The sequence below is a fragment of the Stegodyphus dumicola genome, chromosome 8 (genome assembly GCF_044657685.1).
Source record: "Stegodyphus dumicola isolate Sdum_Otavi_A_Nest chromosome 8, ASM4465768v1".
NCBI lineage: Eukaryota > Metazoa > Arthropoda > Arachnida > Araneae > Eresidae > Stegodyphus > Stegodyphus dumicola.
In genome coordinates this window covers 109,555,559-109,581,945 of record NC_140775.1, presented here as the reverse complement: position 1 = coordinate 109,581,945, position 26,387 = coordinate 109,555,559, and the positions used below count along the sequence as shown (strand labels likewise).

The 26,387-nt window shown below is 34.1% G+C and overlaps 1 protein-coding gene across 1 annotated transcript in view; it reads right to left on the bottom strand.

The window, feature by feature from the left end:
- LOC118187326 (dynein axonemal heavy chain 2-like) overlaps positions 1-26,387 on the bottom strand; it is a 280,776-nt gene that overhangs the window by 84,075 nt on the left and 170,314 nt on the right. Inside the window, exons 13-14 of the mRNA XM_085822256.1 lie at positions 3,407-3,480; positions 2,973-3,119 (exon numbers count right to left, since the gene is read on the bottom strand). Coding sequence (XP_085678382.1) covers positions 2,973-3,119; positions 3,407-3,480 — 221 coding nt within the window. The remainder of the gene's footprint in view (positions 1-2,972; positions 3,120-3,406; positions 3,481-26,387) is intronic.

Genomic DNA, 26,387 nt, shown 5'->3' with positions numbered 1-26,387 from the left:
AAAGAAACTGTCTTCTTAAAAATATTTATAAAATTAAATATTTCGAATTGCGGCATAAGTACAAGGCTAAATTAGCTAATGCTAAGCTTGAGTCGTGGAGAAATTTTCTCTCAACTATTACTGTTCACAATGTTTGGAAATCTATATATAAGTATGGGGTTAAGACCAATTTTGCAAAAAAGATTGAGATTTCGGGAATTAAACTCCCGGATGGCAGTGTTACTTCGAGTTTGAGTGATACAATTGTTGCTATAATGACAAAGAATTTCCCAAGAGATAATGCGCGTGATGATAAAAATTCTCATAGAACTATGCGCACTGCGTCTGATGGACCGTATATTTCTTTTATGGACTGTCCGTTCTCTACTTCAGAAGTTAAGTGCTATTAAAAATCTCAAGAAGAACAAATCACCTGGGCTTGACTCTCTTTCTAATGAAATTGTACAGCACTTTCATGCGGTGGATAGCACATTTCTACACAGACTTTTCAACCTTTGTTTACAATTAGGAGTTCTTCCAGCACAATGGAAGAGAGCTCGGGCTGTTTTGATTCCTAAAACTTTAGATACAAGAACGCCATATCTTGATAATATTAGATGCATTAGTCTTTTGCATACTTTGGAAAAATGTCTTGAAATTCTCTTCATTAACAAAATAAATTGGTATTTGAGACAAAAATGCTTTTATAATGATTCTCAATTCGGATTTACTCCTCGGAAGTCCGCTGAAGACGCCATTATTCGCCTTTGTAATATCTTGCAGTGTGCAAAGAAAATGAAGTATACTACACTTCTTATTTTCCTGGATTTCAAAGGAACTTTTGATAATGCTTGGTGGCCATCTATCTTAAAAATTTTAAAGGATGCTGTTATACCACATAATATCTATAACCTTCTTAAAAGCTTCTTGAACAAGAGGACTGCTGAGCTTCAGCTTGGGAACGAAGCTAAGGTTTATTCTCTAGAAAAAGGCTGTCCTCAAGGCTCTGTATCCGAACCTACTCTTTGTAACATAATCATAAATGATCTTTTAAGTCATCTCGACGGTTATTTAAAAATTGCGTTTGCAGACGACTTACTATTAATTTTCCAAGGAAGGATTTTGAATACCATTCTTTTGAGAGCATAAGAAGTTCTAGATTTTGTCTCCAGTTGGGCGATTTCTCATAAACTCACTTTCAATCCTTCAAAAAGTAAAGCTATGCTTGTTCCCAGTACGTTTGATGAACAAAATATTGCTTCTTTGATGCTCGATAATTCTCCGTTGGAATTTGTAGAAAATGTTAAATATCTTGGTGTCATTCTTGACCAAAAATTAACATGGAAAAAGCACATTGAATTCCTTTCTGCTAAATGTGAAAAAATTATTAATGGCTTTCACCGAATGGCCAAAAATACTTTTGGAGTAAGCTACGATGTTAAGAAACTCATGTATAAGCAGTGTATTGTACCTTTCATTTCGTACGGCTGTCGTGCTTGGGAACATGTTCTTGCCAAGAAGGTTAACAAAAGAAATTTAAGAAAGATTCAACGGAGAATTCTTCTTCGTATTATTAGTGGTTATAGAACCTTAAGCTATGAGGCTACTTTTGTTCTTGCAGGAGTTCCGCCTATTGATTTTGAAATTGCATATAAGAATAATATTTTTGAGTCATTGGCAACTCATGCTTCGGAAGACTGTATTAATGGAATTGCCCCCTTCACTGATCATCCTCATCCCGCTTCTTTAGAACCCATAAATTTCTGCGATTATAAAGAGACTGCTGAAACAAGTTTTCATATGGTTTTCTTTACAGATGGCAGCAAGATGAACAACAAGGTTGGCCTTGCATTTGTTCTTTTTGAAGGCCATTCCGAGATTTGTTTTCTTAGACACCGTATACGGAATGAATGTACAGTTTTTCAAGCAGAACTTCTGTGCATTTATCTTGCCGTCAAATGGATCCAGGATCATGGGACAACATCCTCAAAGTACCTTATTTGTTCTGATTCTCTTTCTTCTCTTCAACTTTTGAACAGTATTACCAGCTGCGATAAATTAGTTATCGAAACCCTAGTAACTGTTAGTTCACTTAGAATTAGAGGTATTGATATCTGCTTTGCTTATGTGCGTGCTCATCATGGTTTCTACGGAAATGAAAGAGCTGATTTCTTAGCTAAAGATGCCTTAAATTTACCCATTGATATCAACATTAGCATTCCAAAGAGTTATTGGAATTCCTTTCATTATAATAAGCTTTTAGCTATGTGGAATGAGGAATACATTTCATCTTGTAATGCTGAAGTCACCAAAAAGTTCCTTCCTTCTATTTACCATAGACTGAGTTCCGAGTCTTTCCTCTCGTTAAATTTTAAAGTGTCTCAGTTTTTATCTGGTCACGGTAAATTTGCAAGTTATCTGTTTCGTTTTAATCTACGATCAAACAATTTATGTGAATGTTCAAAAAAAGTTCCTCAGGATGTAGAACATTTGATTTTCTCGTGCCCTACATTTGATGGCCCTAGATTATGCTTACAGAACGATTTGGAAATGTTCGGAGTGACTTGGCCAGTGAACTTATCTGTTTTCGTGAAGTCCAGACTGCTGTTCTCTGCTTTTGTTCGCTTTATTTATGCATGTAATTTTTAATGTTTATTTATACATGTAACCTTTAATGTTCTAGTTAACTTACTTTTGTAAGCCCCGTGTTATACATATGTGGTGCACGGGGAGTTTGTATGTTCTCAAAGGAAAAAAAAATATGAATTTACATTCTATGTTTTGCAGCCAGCATTACCTGGATTACTTAATTACGGTAAAGCACCCTGAAGCAATAGCAGAAGTATTACAATTGCTTAGTAGTTAAAGTAAAAATTTTAATTAATTTTAAAAACTACATTTTCCATGATAAAAAAATTAAATTTGAGTGTGGTATTCATAAATTTCAGAGGCATATTTCTATATTATTTTGCTAGAACACTGAAAGCATATACCTGTTATATTTCTTGACTATCTCTTGCATTTTCAAAATACGCTTTGAAAAAACATCACTTTTTTCCTGAATTTGTTCTAAGTGGAGAGGTATTTCAACGCATGTTTTTTCCCAATAAAATAATTCCTTTATCAAGATCAAAATGTCACTGAAAATTTACAACCAATAAATATTACTGTTACATGATTTAAAAAGAATGTTACAGTATAAAGTAATACAAAAAAATTTTAGCTTTAGAATACAAATCTAAAAGGTATAAAGAGCTTGTTAAGCTTTCAGTCAGAGTGGTATATAAGACATTTTTCTATATTTAACTGAATGAAGGAAAGTACTGCACTAATTGAAGAGTTGGTTAAATACTGTTAACAACTTGTATAATCACACTGTTAAATTTAAAAAATCTGGCAGAAAGAAAAAAATTACTGAGCAACATACTTGCTGATGTTTAATTCCAGATAGGGTGCAGAATCATATTTCAAAATAGGAAATTTTATCCAAGAATATGGATCCTAAATATTTTTAAAATAAATAAGACACAAATATGTTATTGAAAATACACAAAATTTATACAAAAGTTTTAATGCAGTAGCATTTAATTACTTAAAAAGTAAACCCTTTCGCCATCCTGTAGTTTTTCAATGAATCGCTTTACAAGCATAGTGCTACATACAGGGTTCATACACATTTCTGAACACGGAAATTAAGTACTTTTAAGGACCATTAATGAAAAAATTAAGGACCTATAAGCAATTGGGAAGTGAATAAATTCAATTAAAAATATTATCTATGCTGAACTTCACTTTTGTAATACCATTCTAAAAATAAAACAGATCCATAAGTCGGATGCATTATTATTAAACATAATTATTAATAAGTTTGAGAATAAAATAAATTTTGTGAAATTTATCAAGTAGCATTAAATATTTTACACTCATAATAATTGGATATATTTGAAAAAAGAAAAGTGACATTTTATTTAGGTTTTCTAACAGTTAGCTTTACGTTGATTTTTGTTAATGTCTCATTTTGTCACATACTTGCTCACTCTAGGGTTTAGTAAGTAGATTTTATGTCAAGCAGCATAAAGTGAGAAGTAAAATCACAATCAGCGTAATTCAAAACAAAAGACTGGCTGTTGTCACCGCTCCTGCTTGCCTAAAGAGAGACCTGCTGATCAGAACAAATCTAAAAGACCTGATATAAGCCCGGTTTGCAAGTTTTGAAAGTTAGCTGGGCTCTATCTGACGCAGTTATTGTCATAGTTTCTTGTAGAGTTCCAGGGGTTGTAACTCAGGTAATATAGTTTAAGTTTTACTGTTTCTTAGAAATTACTAATGCCAGTTTTTCCATTTCATAATAAATGCTAATTAATATAAAAAATTTGCTATGAATCAATTTTTTTTCTGTAGCATCTATTACTTCTTTTATAATAAAAAAATAAACTGTAACCATGTGTTTATGTTCACATATATATGAAGGAGCCGGAGTTATTAAAATTCCGGGAGTCTGAGTCAGAGTCGGAGTTGGTCATTTTCCCTACCGACTCCACAGCACTGGTTATAATTAAATTACGTATTAGATAACCTCAGTCATTACGGATTTACATGGGCACTATAAAATTTTATTTATTTTTTAACAATATTTTTAAAAAAAAGCCCTATTAAATCACAATCGAAAAAAAAATTCAGTTTTAAATACATGTAATTTATGGCATTGAATCTTAAACGATATTAGGATAATTATACATTAAAAGCTACAAAATATTTATGTTTTGTAGCAACAACACTCAATAAAACATTTATGCGTCTTTTTAATTTGAAGCCTTCCCAGACATTTTGGCTAATTTATATCAATTTCCTTCTCTTTAAGCATCTTTTCTAACAGTTAGAACTTTGTCTCAATACGCAAGACAGTGTTCTCACTAGTTTCTACGTTTTGTATCTCCTAACCTGTCAACCTCTCCAAAATGTACATATGAGGGTTTACTTGATCTGGTAAAAGTTAAATAGTCCAAAACCCTCTGGACAGATGTGAAGCAAATTATCGCTATGTCTGAAAGTAGCTACAAAGATTTAAATAAGCTTCTTATTTAAAAAGAACTCAGAACATAAGGGCATGTTATAATGCTAAATAAATCAATTACAGCTCGTGATGATGCAATTAAACAAGAATAATCAAATTCAAATTGAAAATATGGACTAGTGATCAAAGACTATAACAATTTAATTTCATTTTAAGCTGTAACATTTCAAGCTCAGTAACTTTATCGTCATAACAAATTCAAATGTCGGCAACAGTAATGTAAAAACGAATAATTACAAATTATCAGAGGTGGCAGGAACTAATGCAGGGAGCAAGTGGAGGTCAGAAATACACTCTTGTCTTAAACCAAAAAACCAAACCTCAGTTTAAAACTCCAAAAACCTCAGTTTAAAAACTAAGTGATTTGCATTCTGGTGAGAAAATAGAAATGTAAAATTATAATAAAGGCTGAAATTGTTAACAACTAGGTAATTTACTTAATAATATCTGTACATAACTTTGAAGAATAATTTCTCTTTCTCTTAATGTATTCAGTTTCTTTCTTCCACGTTTCCTTTCCATTTTAGAATTTTTGGATTTAATTAAAGATTTATGTTATTCTAAAAACACTAAATGCATTTAGAATGTATAGAGAAAGCTGCTAATTTTATTTCTTTAGTAATGTGATTATTCAGAAGAAATATGAAATATATATGGTAAGGTCCGGTTACAAAGCTATTGTGACAGAATTTTTAGAATTTAATAACACATCGAGCAACAAAAATCTAGAAATGTAAAAATTTTATAATTTAGAACAGGCATTGGAAGCAGAATTTAGAAAGGCACCAGGCAGCAGATTTTAGGATCCATAGAGATTGTATCAGGTGAGGAAATGTCTAGTGCCATCCCTGTGTATAATGCATTAAGACATGTTAGAGGAATAGTTTAAATTGTCAGTTTTCAATTTCTTTATTAATAAAAAAATTCTTTTTTATAATGCCTATCTATATGATAAGATAAGAAGCATTTCTGCTATTTTATGCTTGTGTCTAGTGACCTTGCTTATTTTTCAGATTCAAAATATTGTATAAGTGGCCAAAATGGAACTTTATAATACAACAGCAAAAAATAAAAATGTTTTATTCTAATGTTATTTCTTAATGTAATTACAATATATTACCATTATTTTAATGAAATTTATCAATTTTACAATGTTCTAAAAAAATCGTCGAAAAATTTCCAGATCTCGGAATTAAAACTTTTCTACAGAAACTTATCTTAAAATCGCCAAAATGTTGCTATGTCACCAAATTTAGAGCAATTTAATAAAAGAATTCATATCTCCAAAAGCGAAAAGTTGTTTAAGAGCTCTTTACTAGAAAAAATGAAATAATTTCGAAATGCTTGTGTTGCACTTCTTGCTCAGAAACTCTACCCCACCATTTATATTAGAAATAGGAACAATTTATAATCCATAAACGCATTTACCCATTCAAAAGATAACGATATTTGTCAGCGAATTGCGAAAAATATTTCTCCAAAATGCTAATTCACACTCAAAATGAACAGAAAAACAGACAGAAATTTCAACAGAAAAAACAGACAGAAATTTCAGATCATTAAAATTAAGGACCTTCTGCCGATTTTGGCCGAAATTAAGGACTTTTATGGACCAAAAATCGATTCCAAAAAACTTAAGGACTTTTAAGGACTCTTAAGGACCGTACGAACCCTGTAATGGGGGGGATACACAAATTCCTGCATTTTTTTTTTTCTTCTTTTTCTTTTTCTTTTTCTTTTTCTTTTTTTTTTTTTGTAATGTACAGAAAATATTTTTCTAACTATTAGAAAGTTAAAAGCAAAGTATCATTCATGATATTCAGACATTAATTATTGACATATACTTAATATCCTTGAATATCTTATTTAAGTTTCAAAGAAAACTATACCTACAATATTTATAGAAAAGGCTTTGCAATCATATCTGGAAACTGTTATGTAACATATAATGTAAAATATTGTATAATCAGAGGTCTAATCAAGAGAGATACTTCTATTATTTATTTTGCCTTTTCTAAAAATATTAAAACAAAAATGCGCCTAAGAATAAACGGTTCATCTTCTAAATGAATATAATTCAACCAATTAATACAAGAAGGAAAGGAAGATTTTCTTCCCCATCCTAAACAAGGAGAAAATAATGATCGTATTATCTGTATTTTTGCAAGGTAACCAAAAACGTTCTTGTCGTTTTCGATATGACATTGTAAGAGGGAACCCCAACATAAAAATAGTCGCCAAACCTGGCGATTAAGTGGTTAGAATGGAGTCCGGACACAAACCAAAAGTATAAAAGCGCGTTGCATCGATACTATATAGTACATCATCATAGTACATCGACACTGTATATAGTATAGATAGTGTATATAGCTTCATTACTAGCATTTTATTTTATTTTGTTTTCTTTACTTATTTTGTATCATTTACTCGGCATTATATTTTGTGTATTCTCTCTACTTTCACATGTTTTTCTTCATGCAGTATTAGGTTCACACCTCGAACTATTTTGCTTCTCCATTTTACGACTCCATTTGCTTCATCAGCCGACTAAATCGAAACTCTTGGTCATCAGGAAACACCAAAGATGAGATATTCTCAAATCAAAAGTTATTTTATTTGGTTCTCCTGTCCCGGTTGTCAAGAAAACCAGCTACTTACGTGTCACGCTAAATCACAACTTCACCTGGAAGGATCATGTGAGGCAGGCCTGTGGGAAAGCCTTTTGCTGAGTATCTGGGTTCCAAAATGGATGCTTTCAAACTTTAATAAATTTCTCCTTAGCCTCATCGCTTAACTAGGCCTGTGGGATCACCACTCCCAGTTTCCTGAACCATAATGGCGGACAGCCCTATTTCCGTGGCTGTTAATTGCTACTTACCAGTACTACGCTGCCTGCCCTGCATTGGAGATTTATTATTAAAGAAAATGGATGTCCCAACTCACAACACCGCTCCTGGGGACTTGTTACTACCTTGACCTGCAGAAAATTGTGATAATATCCTTCCCCCCCCCCCGAAGGCCATCGGGAGTCACCAAGCCTATAGGATCGTGTTCAACCTTTGTCCACCTTTAAAGGGTGATAATCTATCACTAAACCTAGAAAAAAGACTTAATCTGTCGGTCATGCGACCGATTCTGACCAACGCCTCGCCTACCTGGCCCAATGCCACAGATAAGGATATTAAAAAATTCAGCTAGTGCCAATTAAATTTCTCCACCCAATCACTGGTACCCCATATTAGCTCCGAAATAAAAGTCTTCATTTCGACCTGAAACTTGAACCAATTCAAGATTTCATCAATAGTATTAATGAATATTTCTTCGCAAGAGGTTTTGATAAACAACCCAGCGAACTTCGCGAAGTGCTTTCCTACGAAATCCTGAGCGAAGACAAGCTTCTATGGCCATTCGCCGCTCACCTACTAAAAACAAGTCAGGCCAGCCAATGAGTGTGCAGATAGCCTCCTATAATCGTCGGATTTAATTAACTTTTTTTCGTTAATTAATGCACCGCAACTGCCTAGCAAATAATTTTAAGACTGTTTATTCCTTTATTGTGATTTTTGGCATACTGGACTTTACATGCCACCGCTCAGGCAGGCAATCTCCGGGTCTAGCAGCCTGAAAAGTAACAGCCTTTTCATTCCTGTTCTTAAAAGAGCATTTCTTCACCATGTAAATAGTGTACTTAGCAATTTCTGAATTTTTCATGTAACTATTTTGAATTATGTGCATATATCTTTTCATTTAGTGCTATAGTCAGCAAGCCACGCCCCTTCATGACATTAGATTCGCTACTTTAAGCCACGTGACCAGCTAAACAGTGCCTGAGCACAGCCCCTTCTACAGCTCCGTCCACTCTTGGCATTTTCTTGCAGGAAGCAATGGGCTTCAAAGTTTTTCCCATCTCAGCTTATACCTCATATGGAGAATACTATTTACGGACTTCCTCAGACGTCAGGCCCAATTCGGGATTCACTCAGGAGCTGGGACAGGAATTCCCAACTGCATGCCAGAATAATAACAATAGTATCCAAGTATCAACTTCAACAGGGTTCATAGCCACATTTTAGTTAAAAAAATAAGCACCTATAAGCACTTTTCAAGCATATTTTAAGAAAAAAATAAGCACCCGTTTAATTACATTATACACAACTGCATAACCTTAAAAATTAGACTCGTAATTTAAAATATGTGAAATGCAGTATTTATTAAGAGAGAATAAGCATTACCTCAACCATGGAAAATAATTACTTTTTTTTAAATTTTAAATAACAGTTCAATTTACAGAGCTAGTTTACAATGAGAGAAAAAAAAACTATGCAGAACTAAACTATATTACAAGATTTAATGATGAAATTTCAGTTCAAAATAGAGGAAATAAATAATAATAAGGCATATTTATTCTATTCGCTTGGAACTTAATAATAAATACAATTTATTTTTCCACTCTTATTGATATTTAACTAATTTAAATCTAAATTCTGAACATTTTCTAAATTTTCATCGTATATCAGTTTTCCCTTAACAGATATTGCAAGCAAAGTAATTTAAATAAAAAAAGAAGAACATTTCTGAAATCAGAAGACAGAAATTTGCTTCATGCAGTCACCTTTAACAGTAAAAGCTTAACTACCCGCATACTTGAAAATTGGCGAATATTCGGACAGCGGAGCGTAACTTGAAAAAGAGGAGCGAAGGGGGTTAGACTGTAGCCGTTCTTCAGAATTTTCCGCTAAATAAATGCTTTTGACATTTCGATATGTGCAAGTTCCGTTGGTTTGTTTCAACGGAACAGAAAAATATTCTGCTCTGCAAGCACAGGAAAAACTCTTTTAAGTGTTCATAAACAAATCTGGGACCGAACATCAAAATTAATTATCTCTGCAAAATATCGCAAACGTTATTGCGCAATACGTGCGCCGTAATTCTTCCCTACATGATATTACGCAATCGGATTCAACAGCTGCCGGTATTGGGAGAATAAAGAACTAAATAAAGGAAAAGAAAGAGACTTACCAATCTGGGGTGTTTTTCATTCTGATTTTCAACAGACTGCGCTAAATTTCCGGAATAGAATCATTCTTCGCTTGGGTTGGTAGACCGCAGAACTTTTAGTCCTATTCAATCCAGATTGGAAAGTGACAAAAAAAAAAAAAAAAAAAAAAAAAAAAAAAAAAAAAATCCGTTGCTGTTTACAGTTTCAGTATTCGAGATTTTGCGGAAAAAGGGGAGAACCTCCAAACATTCGTACTGTATAATGTATTGGCCAAAAAAATGAAATAATTTTGACTATTAAATTACTTTTCCTTTATTTAAGCCATTCCGAATATTATTCCTTAGAAAGCTAATCTGTGTTAAAACACATCCATTTTTGGAAGTTTACTATACTTCAGCAGTTACTGCAACTATGTTATTATAAACATCCATACATATGCTCATTATATAAGCATAACGATCATAATAAACACGAATATGAACTGACCAAGCGGAACGAGAATGCAAATTATTAAGATCTTGATAGAAATTCAAACGTGTGTAGTATTTGGGTGGGAGGAAAAGAATGCCGAATGTACCGGAATTTTTAACTGCTTTCGCAATTCTTTGACCAACAGAACGACGGGCACCTGTCTGTACTCTCCGTGCACACCAAAGGTTATGTTAATGCAGAAAAAGGGGGAAAAGCTATTTTCGGGAGTATGATTCACCATCTGACATTCCATATTAGGAAGAAAAGTTGTTTATTTAGTTTCGGCTTTGGTACGGGGAAAAACTGTGCTTTCATTTAAAAAAAAAAGCACTGAAAGCAAAAAATAAGCACTAAAAACAAAAAAATAAGGGCTTTAAAGAAAAAGTAAGCACCTATAAGCGCCTTTATATTTTATTTTCAAATATAAGGACTTATAAGCACTTATAAGGACCGCTACGAACCCTCTTCAAACATAACTCACACAGCGACTGATTGAAATGCACGCGTCAAAGGCGCTCGTTTGGAGCTGTTTGCTGTATGATTTTAAAGTGGGTCCGTCAAAGTGGACAGAATCAAGTCGCCGAATTTGCCAAGCCTTTGGGGGATGATACCATTAACGAAAGAACCGCTAGGCAATAGTTCCAGATGTTCAGATCAGGGGATGTCTCTTAGTGATGCACCACCCAGCGGTCGGCCATAAGCGCTAGACGATGAGGCGCTAAGAGCAGCCATAGAGAGTGAAAGTAGCCAGACATGTGGTGAGCTTGCTGCACAATTCCAAGTATCTGATGAAACGATCAGACTCCATTTGCACCGCATCGGAAAGACATACAAGCCGTGAGCTTGGAGAGGGAGAAGGCCATGACACTTTAAAAACATGGCGGAGCTTTCCGTCCGATGTTATCGTCGAAAAGTCATCTGGATTTTTAAATTTTCGGCGGAATATATAACTTTATCATGTTGCTTAGTTAATTAAAATAGCTGAAAGAAAGGAGGGTTTATACACATCATTTTCTTTAGCTTTTTAGACTTTTTACAGATATTTTAATTAACTTTGTGCATAAATATAATTGAGAGAACCGAAGAACAAACGAACATTTTACAAAAGTTTAAACGCTGATTGAAAATTGCCACTGTCATGATAAATTGGGAAGGGCTTCTTAAGATAATAATTAATATTTCACCTAGGCTCAAGTATTAATTTATTCTCTTTTCAGAGCAAAATATATAACCATCAACTTCTATATCTCCAACGTATGTAAATGAAATACTATTATAAATTAGCTAATAAATATGATAAAAATATTTCGTACAAGAAACGTACCTAAATCTTATAACAAAAAGGCCTTCCAACATTCATATTTGAAATGAGATAACCTAACAAACAACATACACAATTTTAAAATAATTAAAAAATATTTTAAAATAGTGTATGTTGGCATATTTACTGTATGTGGCAATATTTAAAAAAACACATAAACTTTGCATTGTTCTAAAGTTACCAGAAAAAAGTAACAGAACTACTATTTCCAATTAAATAAAAAATCCTTTAATGTTTTTTAAATAGCAAGCTGTTAAAACTACAATAATTTGTAGCAATGCTGATGATTTTTAACATCATTTCTTTCGATTATATGTTTTAGACAATGGCAGATTCTCATGGTCATTTTATTCATTTTTTCAAATCAATAACATTCCTTTGGATACTTCCCTTTGGATACTGCACAGAAATGATTTCAATAATATACACAATAGTAAGAACTGCACATTAAATCTGCTCTTCATTAAATAGCACACAACAAAAGGTTTTTTTCCCATTTATCATGAATTTTATTGCTGTCACAAGCATGTACAAAAATTGACAATGAAAATGAAAAGTATTCAAATGTAATAATGAAAAAACATAACTTGCAACATTCGTATTCATACCAAGAGATATCTTACGAATTATGAATTACAATATTTAGTAGTAATGCTGATGTTTCTTAACACCATTACTTTCAATCATATGCAGATGTATATACATATTTTTAGTTTCTAAATTTTAGGATAATGGCTTTTTTGTTATAAGATTTAGGTATGTTTTTTGTGCGAAATATTTTTTATCACATTTATTAGCTAATTTATATAGTATTTAATTTACATACGTTGGAGACATAGAAGTTGATGGTTATATATTTTGCTCTGAAAAGAGAATAAATTAATACTTGAGGCTAGGTAAAATATTAATTATTATCTTAAGAACATCTTCCCAATTTATCATGATAGTGGCAATTTTCAATCAGCGTTTGAATTTTTGTAAAATGTACGTTTGTTTTTCGGTTCTCTCAATTATATTTATGCATAAAGTTAATTAAAATATCTGTAAAAAGCCTAAAAACCTATAGAAATTAATGTATATAAAGCCTCATTTCTTTCAGCTATTTTAATTAACTAAGCAACATGATAAAGTTATATTTCCGACGAAAATTTAAAAATCCAGATGACTTTCCGACGATAACATCGGTCGGAAAGCTCCGCCATGTTTAAAAAGTGTCATGGCCTTTTCCCTCTCGAAGGTCACGTACAAGCTGAGCAAGTGGGTACCCCACTCACTGTTCGATGTAAACAAGCAACAGCGAGTCGCTGCCTGTTTATCACTACTTATTCGGCAGCGCAATGCATCCATATTTGATCGACTACTCACCAGCGATGAAAAGTGGATCCAGTATTGCACACCAAAGTGTTCCAGACACTGGTTGTCACCACGGGACCCTGTACGTCACACTGCGAAACCTCTCCACCCAGGCCCGGATTTAAGGCGATCGGAGCGATTGATCCCCGCATCATCCCCAAAATTAACAGAAAGTTATTTTTCGGAATTTAAAGCAAATTTCTTTTGACGAAAAAAAAATTATTTAAATAATTAAAAATATATTTATTTTAAGTTCTCATTGATGAACGAGATTTATTATTGTATTTATTATAATATATATACATTATAACATAGAAAACGGATACCCGTAAGTGTCGTTTTTGACTAACGTTTAATTAATCGGATAGCACTATCTTCTCTCTCAATTATTCTATTTTATATGCGTCTTACTCGGCGCACTCACATTCGTTTTCTGGCATTAGTCATTGTTGCGCTGCACTCGCTATTGTAGTAGATGTAGCTACTATCAAAGCTATTGTCAATTGTTTATTGCATTTGCAGTTCTCTATTATTCTAATCGTTTTAATTATTAGGAAAAAGGTCTAAAATGGAAATTAAGCGAAAAAAGAAAAATCGAAAGTGAAACACTCAGAGGTGGCTTTGAGCAATTTTTTAAAAGTAGATAATGATGACAAAGGTGAAGAAGAAAGTACTGACAAACGTGAAGAAAAAAAGTAACAAAAATGAAGGGAAAAATTATGATAAAGATGAAGAAGAGCAGGTAAAAAATAAACAAGAAACACAATTACACAGATCGGAACCGGAAGAAGCAAATATTGGAATAAAAATGGAAAAACTGAATATAACTGATGATCCCGCTTCTTGGCCCGAGATTATTACTCAAGAAATAAGAGGTTATTTAGTTTAAAAAAAGGTCCTACAAAAATTATCTTAAATGAGTTTCCGCGCCAAGAGGATGGAACACACTTTTCAAAAGTGCATCTGAAAAGAAAGCTTAACGAATGGTGAAATAATAAGCCGTCCTTGGATAATATATTCTGAATCAGAAGACAGAATTTTTTTTGTTTTTGTTTGTTTGTTTGTTGGCTATTCAGTATGGGTGCCTCAACTGCACTAGCCACTATAGGATTTAATAACTGGCCAAATATATATAATATATTAGCCACACATGAAAAATCAAAAAATCATTTCGTAGCTATGTTAAATGTACAGAGCTTCGAAAAAGGAAATAATAGATAATGTTCAACAGAGCTGTTAAACAAAAAAAGTTCGTTTGTATAAGATATTTTAAAGATTATTTTCTGTAGTTCAGTTTTTAGCTGAACGAAATATCGCGTTTAGAGAATCCATCGAAACCTAGGCGATACACGAAATGGAAATTTTCTAGGAATACTTGAACTTGGAAAATTTGACTCGGTAATGCAGAATCGCTACGACAAAGAATCGCTACGAAACAAATACACCAAAGTTATTTAAGCAAAATAATACAAAATGAAATAATAAACTTAATAGGCAACAAATTAAAAATAAAATTATTGATAGACTAAAATATGGAAAATATTTTGTTGTGATTCTGGATTGTACATCAGGTGTCAGTCATCGAGAACAAATGTCTCTTACCACAGATGTGATTCGGATGGAACATCACCAGGCTCGAATATCGCTATATATGAACATTTTTATCAAATTGATAGATGTAGAGAGCAGCACATGAGAAAATCTAGTTTTTGTGTTAAAGAAAGAAATTCAAAGTTTAGGGCTTGACATCAACAACATACGACGCAAGGATATGGCAATGGTTCGAATATGAAGGATGAAACCTTCGGTGTTCAAACTAGACTCCTAAAAGAAAATCCAAGAGCATTTTTTACTCCTTGCGCTTGTCGCAATTATAATCTAGTATTGGGAGATGTAGAAAAAATTTGCCTAGAAACTTTAACCTTCTTTGGTATTCTCCAACGCCTATATGTTTTGTTTTCGGCGTCTTCAAAAACATGGTTAGTGTTTCTCAAATATGTAAAAGAACTTACTGCGAAGCTTCTTTGCGATACCCAGTGGGAATGTCGGATTCAAAGCTTAAAAGCAGTGAGATATTAAATAGGTGAACTTTATGATGCTCTTTTCGAAATATCAGAAATTTTCGAAGATACGCAAATTAAAAGTGATGCAGAATCTCTTGGAAATGCAATGGAAGACTAACTTTTTATCATCACTGGTTTTTTGGTACGAGTTACTGTTCCAAGTCGATTATATAAGCAAGGAACTTCAAAGTGAATCTGTAGGTGTATCCATTGCACTTTCTTCATTTGAAAAACTTTTAAAATGGTTAAGCGATTACAGAAATACTAGACTCAAACAAGTTTTAGTTCAAGCAAAAACTCTTGTAAAAGATTTGGAAATATCTACAGAATTTCAAAATAAAAGGCTTCGGAAAAGAAAGAAACATTTCAGTTATGAAGGCGATGATGAATTTACTGTAGATCTGATAAACGCAAACAAGATATCTTTTTTAAATTTTGTTTCAGATAAAGTTACAGTATCACTAAAAGATCGTTTTGAACAATTTAAAAATCATAATGACTTATTTGGGTTTCTGGGAAAATTTCAAAATATGGAAAAAGCACTTCAAAAACATGCAGCTAAATTCGAAATTCCTCTAACAGATTCTAGGTTCACAGAAAATGATGCACTAATAGTGAAGGAAGCTGATATAGATAGAAGAAATGGAAGCTTTAAAATCTATCCTTCCATCAGAATTTTTTGAATATCTATTTAAAACGTTCAAATTTTTATCGGAAAGTGACAGAGCAATGGCATTTCCAAACTTGTTTATTGCTCTCCGAATATATTTAACAATTCCAGTGAGCGTTGCTTCTGGAGAGAGACCATTTTCCAGGCTAAAAGTATCTGAAATCGACAATGACTCAGAATAGATTAAATAGTTTAGCAATTATGTCAATTGAAAGTAAAAAAGCAAGGAAATTGGATTTTCAAACTATTTTAGAAGAATTTACAGAACAAAAACTTAGAAATATGTAAATTCATATATTCATATTCAATGATGTAAATTCATATTCAATAAAATGTAATTGTTTTTGTACTCTGTGAATTTTTATTTTTTAATGTATGTAGAAGTTTACCTATCTTATGATCCATGACAGTTGATATATATATATATATTGAATTTACATTTAAATATTTAATATATAGAGGACTCCGCAAAAAAATCCAATCGGGCCCCGCACTTATTGTATCCGGGCCTGTCTCCACCCACGCAAGATCATGCTCTGTATCTGGTAGACTACTCGCCAAGTGGTTCACAATGAGCTCCAGCCATCGGGCCAAACCATCACGGTAGGCCTGTACTTGCAACGTATGCATCAGGCACTGATGCCATCATTGGTCAATTGTATGGGTGTATTCCTCCTCCATGACAAAGCGAGGCCGCATGTGGTTCGGGAGGCCAGGGACACCATCCAGCGACGGGACTGAGAGGCACTACCCCATCCACCATACTCCTCAGACCTCGCGCTAACGGACTACCACCTTTTCCATTCGCTGGACAACCATCTTCGTGGGAAATCCTTCAACAACCGGCCAGACCTCGAAAAGACCCTCACGGACTTTGCATCCTGAGTTTTACCGCGATGGTTTCACATAGCTAGCCACTCGTTGGCAAAAAGAACCGGATGCCGAAAGTGATTACTTTGAGGATTAGCGGTGATTATTATTTGTTTTATGACTTTTTCTTTCTGACTTTCCAAAACGGCAAGAACGTTTCTGGTATCCTTGTAATATCATCAATTTCAAAGAAAATTAAGGAATTCTAAAAAAAACTTAAGGTAGCTTTTTCATATTCATTTTCCATAATCTGCACTTAATATAACTGCACATCCTGCAGTAAAATAAATAATATCCTTACACAGTTTACTTGATGGTCATAATTAAATGAATAACTAGTTTACATGATAGCATATTTATAGCCCCAAGGCATAATTTATTTATTGCTATGGGAATTCATCTATGATAATTTAGTTACAAATATTATGGACTTACGGCTTTTCTAGATCTATTTCTTTCTGCTATTATACGGGTAGGTCTCATACAATTGCCTTATTCTTATATTTAATTAACTTTTGTGATCTGTTCTTCAAAAATGCATCAGATCACAACATTTCCGAATTTTCAAAATAAACTCATATTATTATCACATGAAGAGGTTAAAACTTTGCTCAGTGTGTTTCTTTTAATACAAATAAAGGTAACAAAGAAAAAAAATTCTTTCTTTTTTTTAATCTGAAAGGTTTCGCATTTTAACGATCGCCAAAAGCTTTGTTAAGGTTTCTTACGTTCTCATTGAGATCGCAACAATTACCAGTCTACTGCTGCAATCACTCCTGCTAACCGATTTCTCTTTAGCTTTATTATTAAGCATCGTTTTCTTCGCACTTACGCCATACAGAGTTTCCACAGCAAAATTACAGAAATTTTAAAAGCAGCATATGTTCTGAATTCCCAATGCAGTGTTAAATGCTACATTCCAAATCCGTGGCGAGTTCCTAGAGTGATTCGGTGGACTTCTGTTGACGGGATTTTAATTGAAGCCTGCTGTAGTCTTTTAAACATTTCTCGCCAAAGCGCAGCTCCAATGCACCGGATAGAGCTTCGAAATCAAGTCTTTGGTTTTCGGGAAGCGTCTGCAGGATATACGCTGCGTCTGCTCTCAGCGAAGCGGCGAGATGACAGGCCTTAGTTTGGGAATCCCATCCATTCGCATCCGCCACTATAGAAAATTGTGTTTTGTACACTTGCAAGGAGGTCTTCCCATCATAAGTGGATAACTTCAGAGAGGGACGCGCAGGCATGGGCAAAAATTTAAAACCATCACTATTCTTCCCTGCCGTCGCTACGAATTTCTTTAAAATATCCACTTCTTTGGCTACTGCAGAAACCCTATCATCAATTTGTTGTTCGATTTGGTGTTGGACGGCACAAACTCTTCCTTCTATATGTTCTTTTACAGAAGAAACTCTTTCTTCTATTTCTTCTTTCACCGAAGAAACTCTTTCTTCAATTTGATCTTTTACGGAAGAAACTTTTTCTTCAATTTGTCCAACTTTATTTTCAACTGTGTCAATTCTGCCTACCATAGCTTCAAATTTATTTTCTATTATGCAGGTAATTTATCTTTTCATTTCTTCTTGACCAGCTTGAACGGCTTTCATTTCGTCTTAACGGATTCCTGGCCCAATTTCATTTCTTCCCTAACAGATCTCATCTCTCCTTTAAGGGAATCTTCCATCTTTTCCTGACCAGCATCCATCTTTTCTTTCATTTCTTTAAATGCAGCAAAAGCACTGATAAGCTGTTTTAATTGCTCCTCCATCGCTTTTGTTATTGGCATTCAAATCCCACCGCTGCCACCAAAAATTGTTGCGTGCTTACGGGTTCGTTATGAAATGAATGCACAAGTCCGATGCAAAATGAACAAAAATTTATTATTATCACAACAAAAATGCTTAAATCTTCTCAAATTATCATGCAGTATTACAATACCTCACAGTAGTTATCTTTTAACTACTCAAATGTCCAATAGAACGTAATTCAAAACAGCTAAAGAACACTAATCCGCGAATTCGCTACAATCAACAAGAGCAGTTTTCTAAACAACAACAAACTGAGCAACTACTACAAACTGAGATGTTTTCCTCCTTTTATAAGATTTTAAAATCACGCGCTAGAATTTTCCAGTACTTTCTCGAAATCAAAAAGAGATATTTATTTATTTAATGCACGCGCTCTTGTATTTTCAATTTTCCGGCTTAGCTTTCTTTTAATATTCGTCACGCGCTGCACTGCGCGAGAAATAAAACCATTTAATTTATAATTGAACTAACATTAGCTTTTTAAATACCAAATTCGTAACACTGCCCCCTTCCCAAGGACTGCACGTCCCGGGCAGTACAATCCCTGGACAGGAGGCTAAACTTACAACTGTGGCATAAACATTACATTACAATATCAAACAACATGAACAATAAATGCAATAACTGACTTAAACAAATCAAATGCTATCAAATATTAAATACAAAACAAATACTAAATACAAATCAAATACTAAATGCAAATCAAATACTAAATACAAATCAAATCAAATACACATTTAAAAACAAAAAAGGACCATGGTCTGATACTATTTACAATTATTTACATTATGTACTATGGCCATAGTAATGAGCTAACCTGTCGTAAGTGTTCGAAGACTCACGGATCCGAACCACGACGTCATTCGTGTTCAGCACTGTATATGGACCATCCGAAGGTGACTGTAATTTAGGACTCAATCCTTTTCGTTGAATCAGGTTCCACAACCACACCTTGTCTCCTTTGTTGGATCTATGTCTAGTAGCTCTTGTGTCGCATCTGGTCTTCATTTTCTCCGTCGCCAAGTTGACTCGCTTTCGTGCAGAACGGTGCATCCCCTCAAACCGGGCCTGGGCGTCTTGGATGTGTTCCTCAGGCGATGAAGGCACATCCGTAGGGCGACTAAACAGGCGGTCACAAGGCAGACGAAGGTCTCGACCGAAGAGCTTCTGAGATGGAGAATAGCTGGTAGTCTTGCGTTTCTTTTCGACCCTGGTATGATTTCGGCAGCTTCCCGAGCTGGATCTTTCGTACAAGGCGTCGACATTTCCAGGCGAGGATCCCTTTTGAGGATGGATAGTCATGCCATCAGATGCTGAAAGCAGTTTGTTGTTTTTCAAGTCTAAGGAAAAATTGTATTTCCTTAAAAAGTCCAATCCGAGTATGCATGGATCTGTGATATCCGCCACATAAGCCGTGTGATGGTAGGCGGCACTTCCAAACGTGATGCTTACGTTTAACTTCCCAGTTATGTCGATCTTATCACCAGACGCAGTCTGTAGGGTAACACAGGATGGCGTCCAAATAAGTTTATCTTTAAACTGTTCAGCTAAATCTTTCCTAATGATGGTAACATTAGCTCCTGTGTCAATGATCATATTGCAAGGAACTCCATCGATATTTCCATTAATGGACAGTCCGTTACTGTTGCCACTCACTGTATAAATTTTAAGCGCTTTAAAACAAGGTTTCTCATTCTCTGGTACCCTCCGTTCCTCGATATGGTCATTCATTTGTTTCCTGCATCGTTGCTGAGAAATGGTCTCAATTTTCGTCCCCTGGGGTGTTCTGCAATTCCTTCGTACGTGGCCTTCAGTTCCACAGTTCCAGCATTTTGGTTTCTTGTCACTCCTTTTTCGTCCGAGAGCGTTTAATTGTCTGTTCAACTCGTCTGTCTTATTTTCCGTGCTCTGGGGAGTTCTGCAGTTCCTTCGCACGTGGCCTCCAACACCGCAGTTCCAGCACTTTAGAACTGGTTTCTTTTCACTTCTGTTCCGTCTCAAGCCACTGACTTGTCTGGTAAAATCATCTGTTTTATTTTCCGTACCTCGGGGTGTTCTGCAATTCCGTCGTATGTGACCTTCACTACCACATTTCCAACACCTTAGAGCCACTTTGTTCTCGCTCCTACTCCCTATCAAATCGTCGACTTGTCTGGCTAATTCATCTAAACGAGCCATCAGTTGATCCCCTGGCTCGTGGACAGCTCTGACTAGGTAGCAATCTCGACGGGTGGCTTGCTGGGCTGCCTCGAATTTCATGGCGTACACTAAAGCGCTTTTCAAGTCTTTAACATCCGCCATTCGTAGAGCCTTCTGTATTTCGGGATACCGGATGCCATCGATAAAGTACTGCAGCGACAGGATTTCCCTCGTTTCTCTCGGGCACTCCATAAAGGCGAGGTGGGACAGCCTTTCAACATCCGTGGCGAGTTCCTGGAGTGATTCGGTGGACTTCTGTTGACGGGATTTTAATTGAAGCCTGCTGTAGTCTTTTAAACATTTCTCGCCAAAGCGCAGCTCCAATGCACCGGATAGAGCTTCGAAATCAAGTCTTTGGTTTTCGGGAAGCGTCTGCAGGATATACGCTGCGTCTGCTCTCAGCGAAGCGGCGAGATGACAGGCCTTAGTTTGGGAATCCCATCCATTCGCATCCGCCACTATAGAAAATTGTGTTTTGTACACTTGCCAGGAGGTCTTCCCATCATAAGTGGATAACTTCAGAGAGGGACGAGCAGGCATGGGTAAAAATTTAAAACCATCACTATTGTTCCCTGCGGCTACGAATTTCTTTAAAATATCCACTTCTTTGGCTACTGCAGAAACCCTATCATCAATTTGTTGTTCGATTTGGTGTTGGACGGCACAAACTCTTCCTTCTATATGTTCTTTTACAGAAGAAACTCTTTCTTCTATTTCTTCTTTCACCGAAGAAACTCTTTCTTCAATTTGATCTTTTACGGAAGAAACTTTTTCTTCAATTTGTCCAACTTTATTTTCAACTGTGTCAATTCTGCCTTCCATAGCTTCAAATTTATTTTCTATTATGCAGGTAATTTATCTTTTCATTTCTTCTTGACCAGCTTGAACGGCTTTCATTTCGTCTTAACGGATTCCTGGCCCAATTTCATTTCTTCCCTAACAGATCTCATCTCTCCTTTAAGGGAATCTTCCATCTTTTCCTGACCAGCATCCATCTTTTCTTTCATTTCTTTAAATGCAGCAAAAGCACTGATGAGCTGTTTCAATTGCTCCTCCATCGCTCTTGTAATTGGCATTCAAATCCCACCGCTGCCACCAAAAATTGTTGCGTGCTTACGGGTTCGTTATGAAATGAATGCACAAGTCCGATGCAAAATGAACAAAAATTTATTATTATCACAACAAAAATGCTTAAATCTTCTCAAATTATCATGCAGTATTACAATACCTCACAGTAGTTATCTTTTAACTACTCAAATGTCCAATAGAACGTAATTCAAAACAGCTAAAGAACGCTAATCCGCGAATTCGCTACAATCAACAAGAGCAATTTTCTAAACAAAAACAAACTAAGCAACTACTACAAACTGAAATCGAAATCGAAATCGAGTCAATGGCTAGGCGGCAATTAGTAGCCAACCACTACTTTAACCGTCTCTGTTGGTAAATTGTCCTAAGGCGTTGGTACTTAAGTTTTTAATTAAGGCGATTTACGCCGCGCCAACTAGGCGAAACTTGTCAAATTTTGTGAAATGTAGGGAGTAAGGGAGATGATTGGCAGGAGCCTGTCACGTGGGTGGTCACCAGCTTATGCGTACAATGAGAAATATTGGAGATATTAATAATTATCAAGTTTTGAAACAGATTATCTAGATTGGAATAATTAAACTACAAACTGAGATGTTTTCCTCCTTTTATAAGATTTTAAAATCACGCGCTAGAATTTTCCAGTACTTTCTCGAAATCAAAAAGAGATATTTATTTATTTAATGCACGAGCTCTTGTATTTTCAATTTTCCGGCTTAGCTTTCTTTTAATATTCGTCACGCGCTGCACTGCGCAAGAAATAAAACCATTTAATTTATAATTGAACTAACATTCGCTTTTTAAATACCAAATTCGTAACAATATATACACACACACAGACCCAGCCACCTCTTACCCGCCTTAAAAATCCTTATTTTCGCACTCGTTGGTCATAACCATATACTTCCAATTATAGAAAAGTTCTAAATGACAAAAATATTCATGTTTGGGAGAAGTCAAATTTTAAAAAAAATATTAGATTTCGGCAGATAACGAAATCAACTCTTAATACGATCTCCTGGTTTCTATACTTGTATTTGAGAAAATTTTATACTTGTCATGAAAAAATAAAATTTTAAGGAGTTTAACTTACGTATGACAAAAATTAACCGGGATATTTAATTTCAACATTTGCAGTTTTTCAACCTGTTTTGACGAATTGATTAATCATGTTAGAATAATTTGAGAAATAAGTTTAAATGAAATCCAAACAATGCGTATAATTTAATAAGCCGTACAAGAAAGTCATATCAGATTTTTTAATGTATAATTTGCGATCGTCACTTTTATTAAAAAATCAAACTTTTTATAACTTGTCCTCATGTAATTGTTTATTGTTTATTAATACAGAATTTGTCCTCATCATTTTAATTTTTTTTTTAAATTTTACATGTCATTATCAGTATTTATTAAAAATATTTCCTTCATTTGAAAAGGTGGGGGCAGTGAATAATTGGGAAATCTCAATATCATTAAATAGTGCTAATTTAGAATATATCATTTAATTTTTTATTTTTATATCTTGTATGCTTATTGGATAAGTTACATTTTATTTATTTATTTTTAATTTTAATTTTTACATATTTATTTTTTAGTCCAAAGGAGCTTTGTCCCTAAAGGCCTATTGTTTTCGTTTTGAGATTTTGCGTTGAATCATTATAAATGTCCGTTTCACTTTTCAAACTGCCACCAAATGTTAGAGTCTTGCATTATATTTGAAGAAATTAAATAATGAAAAATCTGCATTAAATGTATGTATATGTCTCGCATTGTGATAAAATAACGGTACATAGAGCCATCGAATTTTGAATGACGTAATCCTCCTACGAATATGGGCATGTGGAAGACCAAATTTGAAATTTGGAATTTATTTTATTATCGATTTCATATTTTGTAAAACTTTAACGAATTTTTTAATAACAAACTCAACAATTTAAAAGCGAGCAATGGCAACACTCTACGCCGAGGAAAAAAAAAAAAAACTTTTTTATCTCCAGCGGGCGCGATATCGTAAATTCTAAAGATATGCTCATTTTAAAATTATTTTGCAACATTGCTACTGAACTGAATTTTATGGTTTAAGTGAAAAGAACATGATATCTAATAAATAAAGGTAACACACAAAACGTTAAAAAACGCCCCTTTGGACACAATTTAAAATCTGAAACCTTTCAGATTTTATTTATTTTATTTTTATTTAAATATTATTTATATTTTTACTTATTAGTCCAAAGGAGCTTTGTCCCTGAGGGACTATTGTTTTCGTTTTACGATTTTGCGTGGAATCATTCTGAATGACCGTTTCACTTTTCAAACTGTTGCCACCAAATATTATCGCCCTGTATTATATTTGAAGAAATTAAATAATGAAGAATGTGTATAAATGTATATATGTTTCTCGCATTGTGGTAAAACCACGGAACCTAGAGCCATCGAATTTTGAATGACGTAATCCTACTGCGAATATGGGCATCTGGAAGCCCAAATTTGAAATTTGGAATTTGTTTTATGATCGATTTAATATTTTGTAAAACGTTAACGAATTTTTTATTAACAAACTCAAGGATTTCAAAGCGAGCCATGGCAACGTTGTACAGAAAAACATTTTTACCTCCAGCGCGTGAGACTGTGTATCGGAAATTCTAAAGATATGTTCAATTTAAAATTATTTTGCGATATTGCTCATGAACTGAATTTTATGGTTTCAGTGCGAAAAACATGATATTTAATAAATAAAAGTAACGCACAAAATGCTAAAAAAAAACCGCTCTCTGGACGTAATTTAAAATTTGAAACTTTTCAGATTTTAAATTCCCCCCCCCATGAATGTGTCTTCATTCAATAATCCCTTAATTACCTCCTTAGTAGAGGAGGAATCTTGTTCTCTTGCAGAACAGATGCACCTCATTTACCTGCACTTGGAACAAGTTTTTTGTTCATTTACTAAAGTGCTTGCTAATGAACAACAAGGAAAGATTAACAGCTCATTGCTAGCCAATTAATAGAAATTAAGGTATATTCTGCACACAAAAATATCTGACGTGGATACCATATGACTTCCTTACGGCCTATTAAATTTTATATATTCTTTGCTACATTTCAAAAAAAATTATTTCATCGAATTTCATTACAAATATATTTCACATTCAAATACATTTCTCATTTCGCAGCAAGGCAAAAATACATAAAAACTCAAAGCATCATTAAAAATTGTAAAATACAGAAAAATATAAAGCCCCAAATACAGTTAAAAACAGATTTAAAAAAATTTTTTTTTTTTACAATTAAAATTAGAGTTTCTAAGCCAAAACAAGCAATTCGACAAACAGGTGAGAAGACAAATTTTTCCATGCACAAAATTTAAAGTTTACTTTTGGTTCCACTCGGTAAAAAGACACTGAAGTTGACAAATTAATTATATAGACTTTGTACTATGCCATTCTTTTTGTCCTATTCAATATGAAACACCCTGTATATACACGTTTGGTCGATTGCAATAAAAAACATGTTATAATAGTCCCATATGCAAAATTTCAACGTTCTACTGCTAATCGTTTTTGAGTCATGCGAAATATGTACATACATGCGTACAGACGCCACCAAAGAATCCATTTTACAATCTGTTTTGGAGAAGAAAAAAAAAAGAGCATTTATTCTATCTGTACGTACAACAACAACAAAACCTTTTGTAATGATTGCTGCCAGTAAGTGGGTTTGAATATCTTGAATACCATGCTTCAAGACACTCCATTATCTTACTCCGTAATAGGCAGAAGGAGACAGGTGCTAAATACAAAGGTGGGCAAAAACAAGGCAGAGCACATCAGCTCAGAAAGAGGGCCTCAAAGAAAAGCCAAATGGCTAACAGAGGAGGGGTGCCTTTCGGCTAAACAAAGGGAAGAAGCAAAAAACTGAAAACTGGTCTAAGATGGGGAGAGCCGTCATGGCTAAAAAAGAGGGGGAAGAACAAAAACTGTTGGTACGTACAGACTTCATGCAAAAAAATCGTTCAAATGGATTCAAAAGGGGTCAAAATGGCTATTTCCGTCGAAATATGATACCCGATGTTTTTCGCGATTACAGTACTTCCTTTACTTCGTACGTATAGATGTCATGCAATAAAATCGTCCAAATGGATTTGGGAACGGTCAAATGTCTATTTCCGTTTAAGTATGATACAGTATTTATTCTTTTACTTCGTATAAGAAAGTAATTCGAACATTATTTTAACGATAAGTAAATGTAACACTATTCATTTTTGAAATTTTTTAATTTTTATAAACTGTAAAGTTCACAAATATTGGAAGGCTAGAGATCTAATGGCGTGATAGCCAATTTTCTGGATATTTGTAATAAATAAATAAGCATATATTTCTCGATAACTTGTAGAAATTAAAAAAGAATTATATTTCAAAGAATTATTCCATAATTACTCAGTGATATCTAACAGTTAGATTTAGGCATATATGTACACTACGCAAAAAAAAAGGGAAGGAC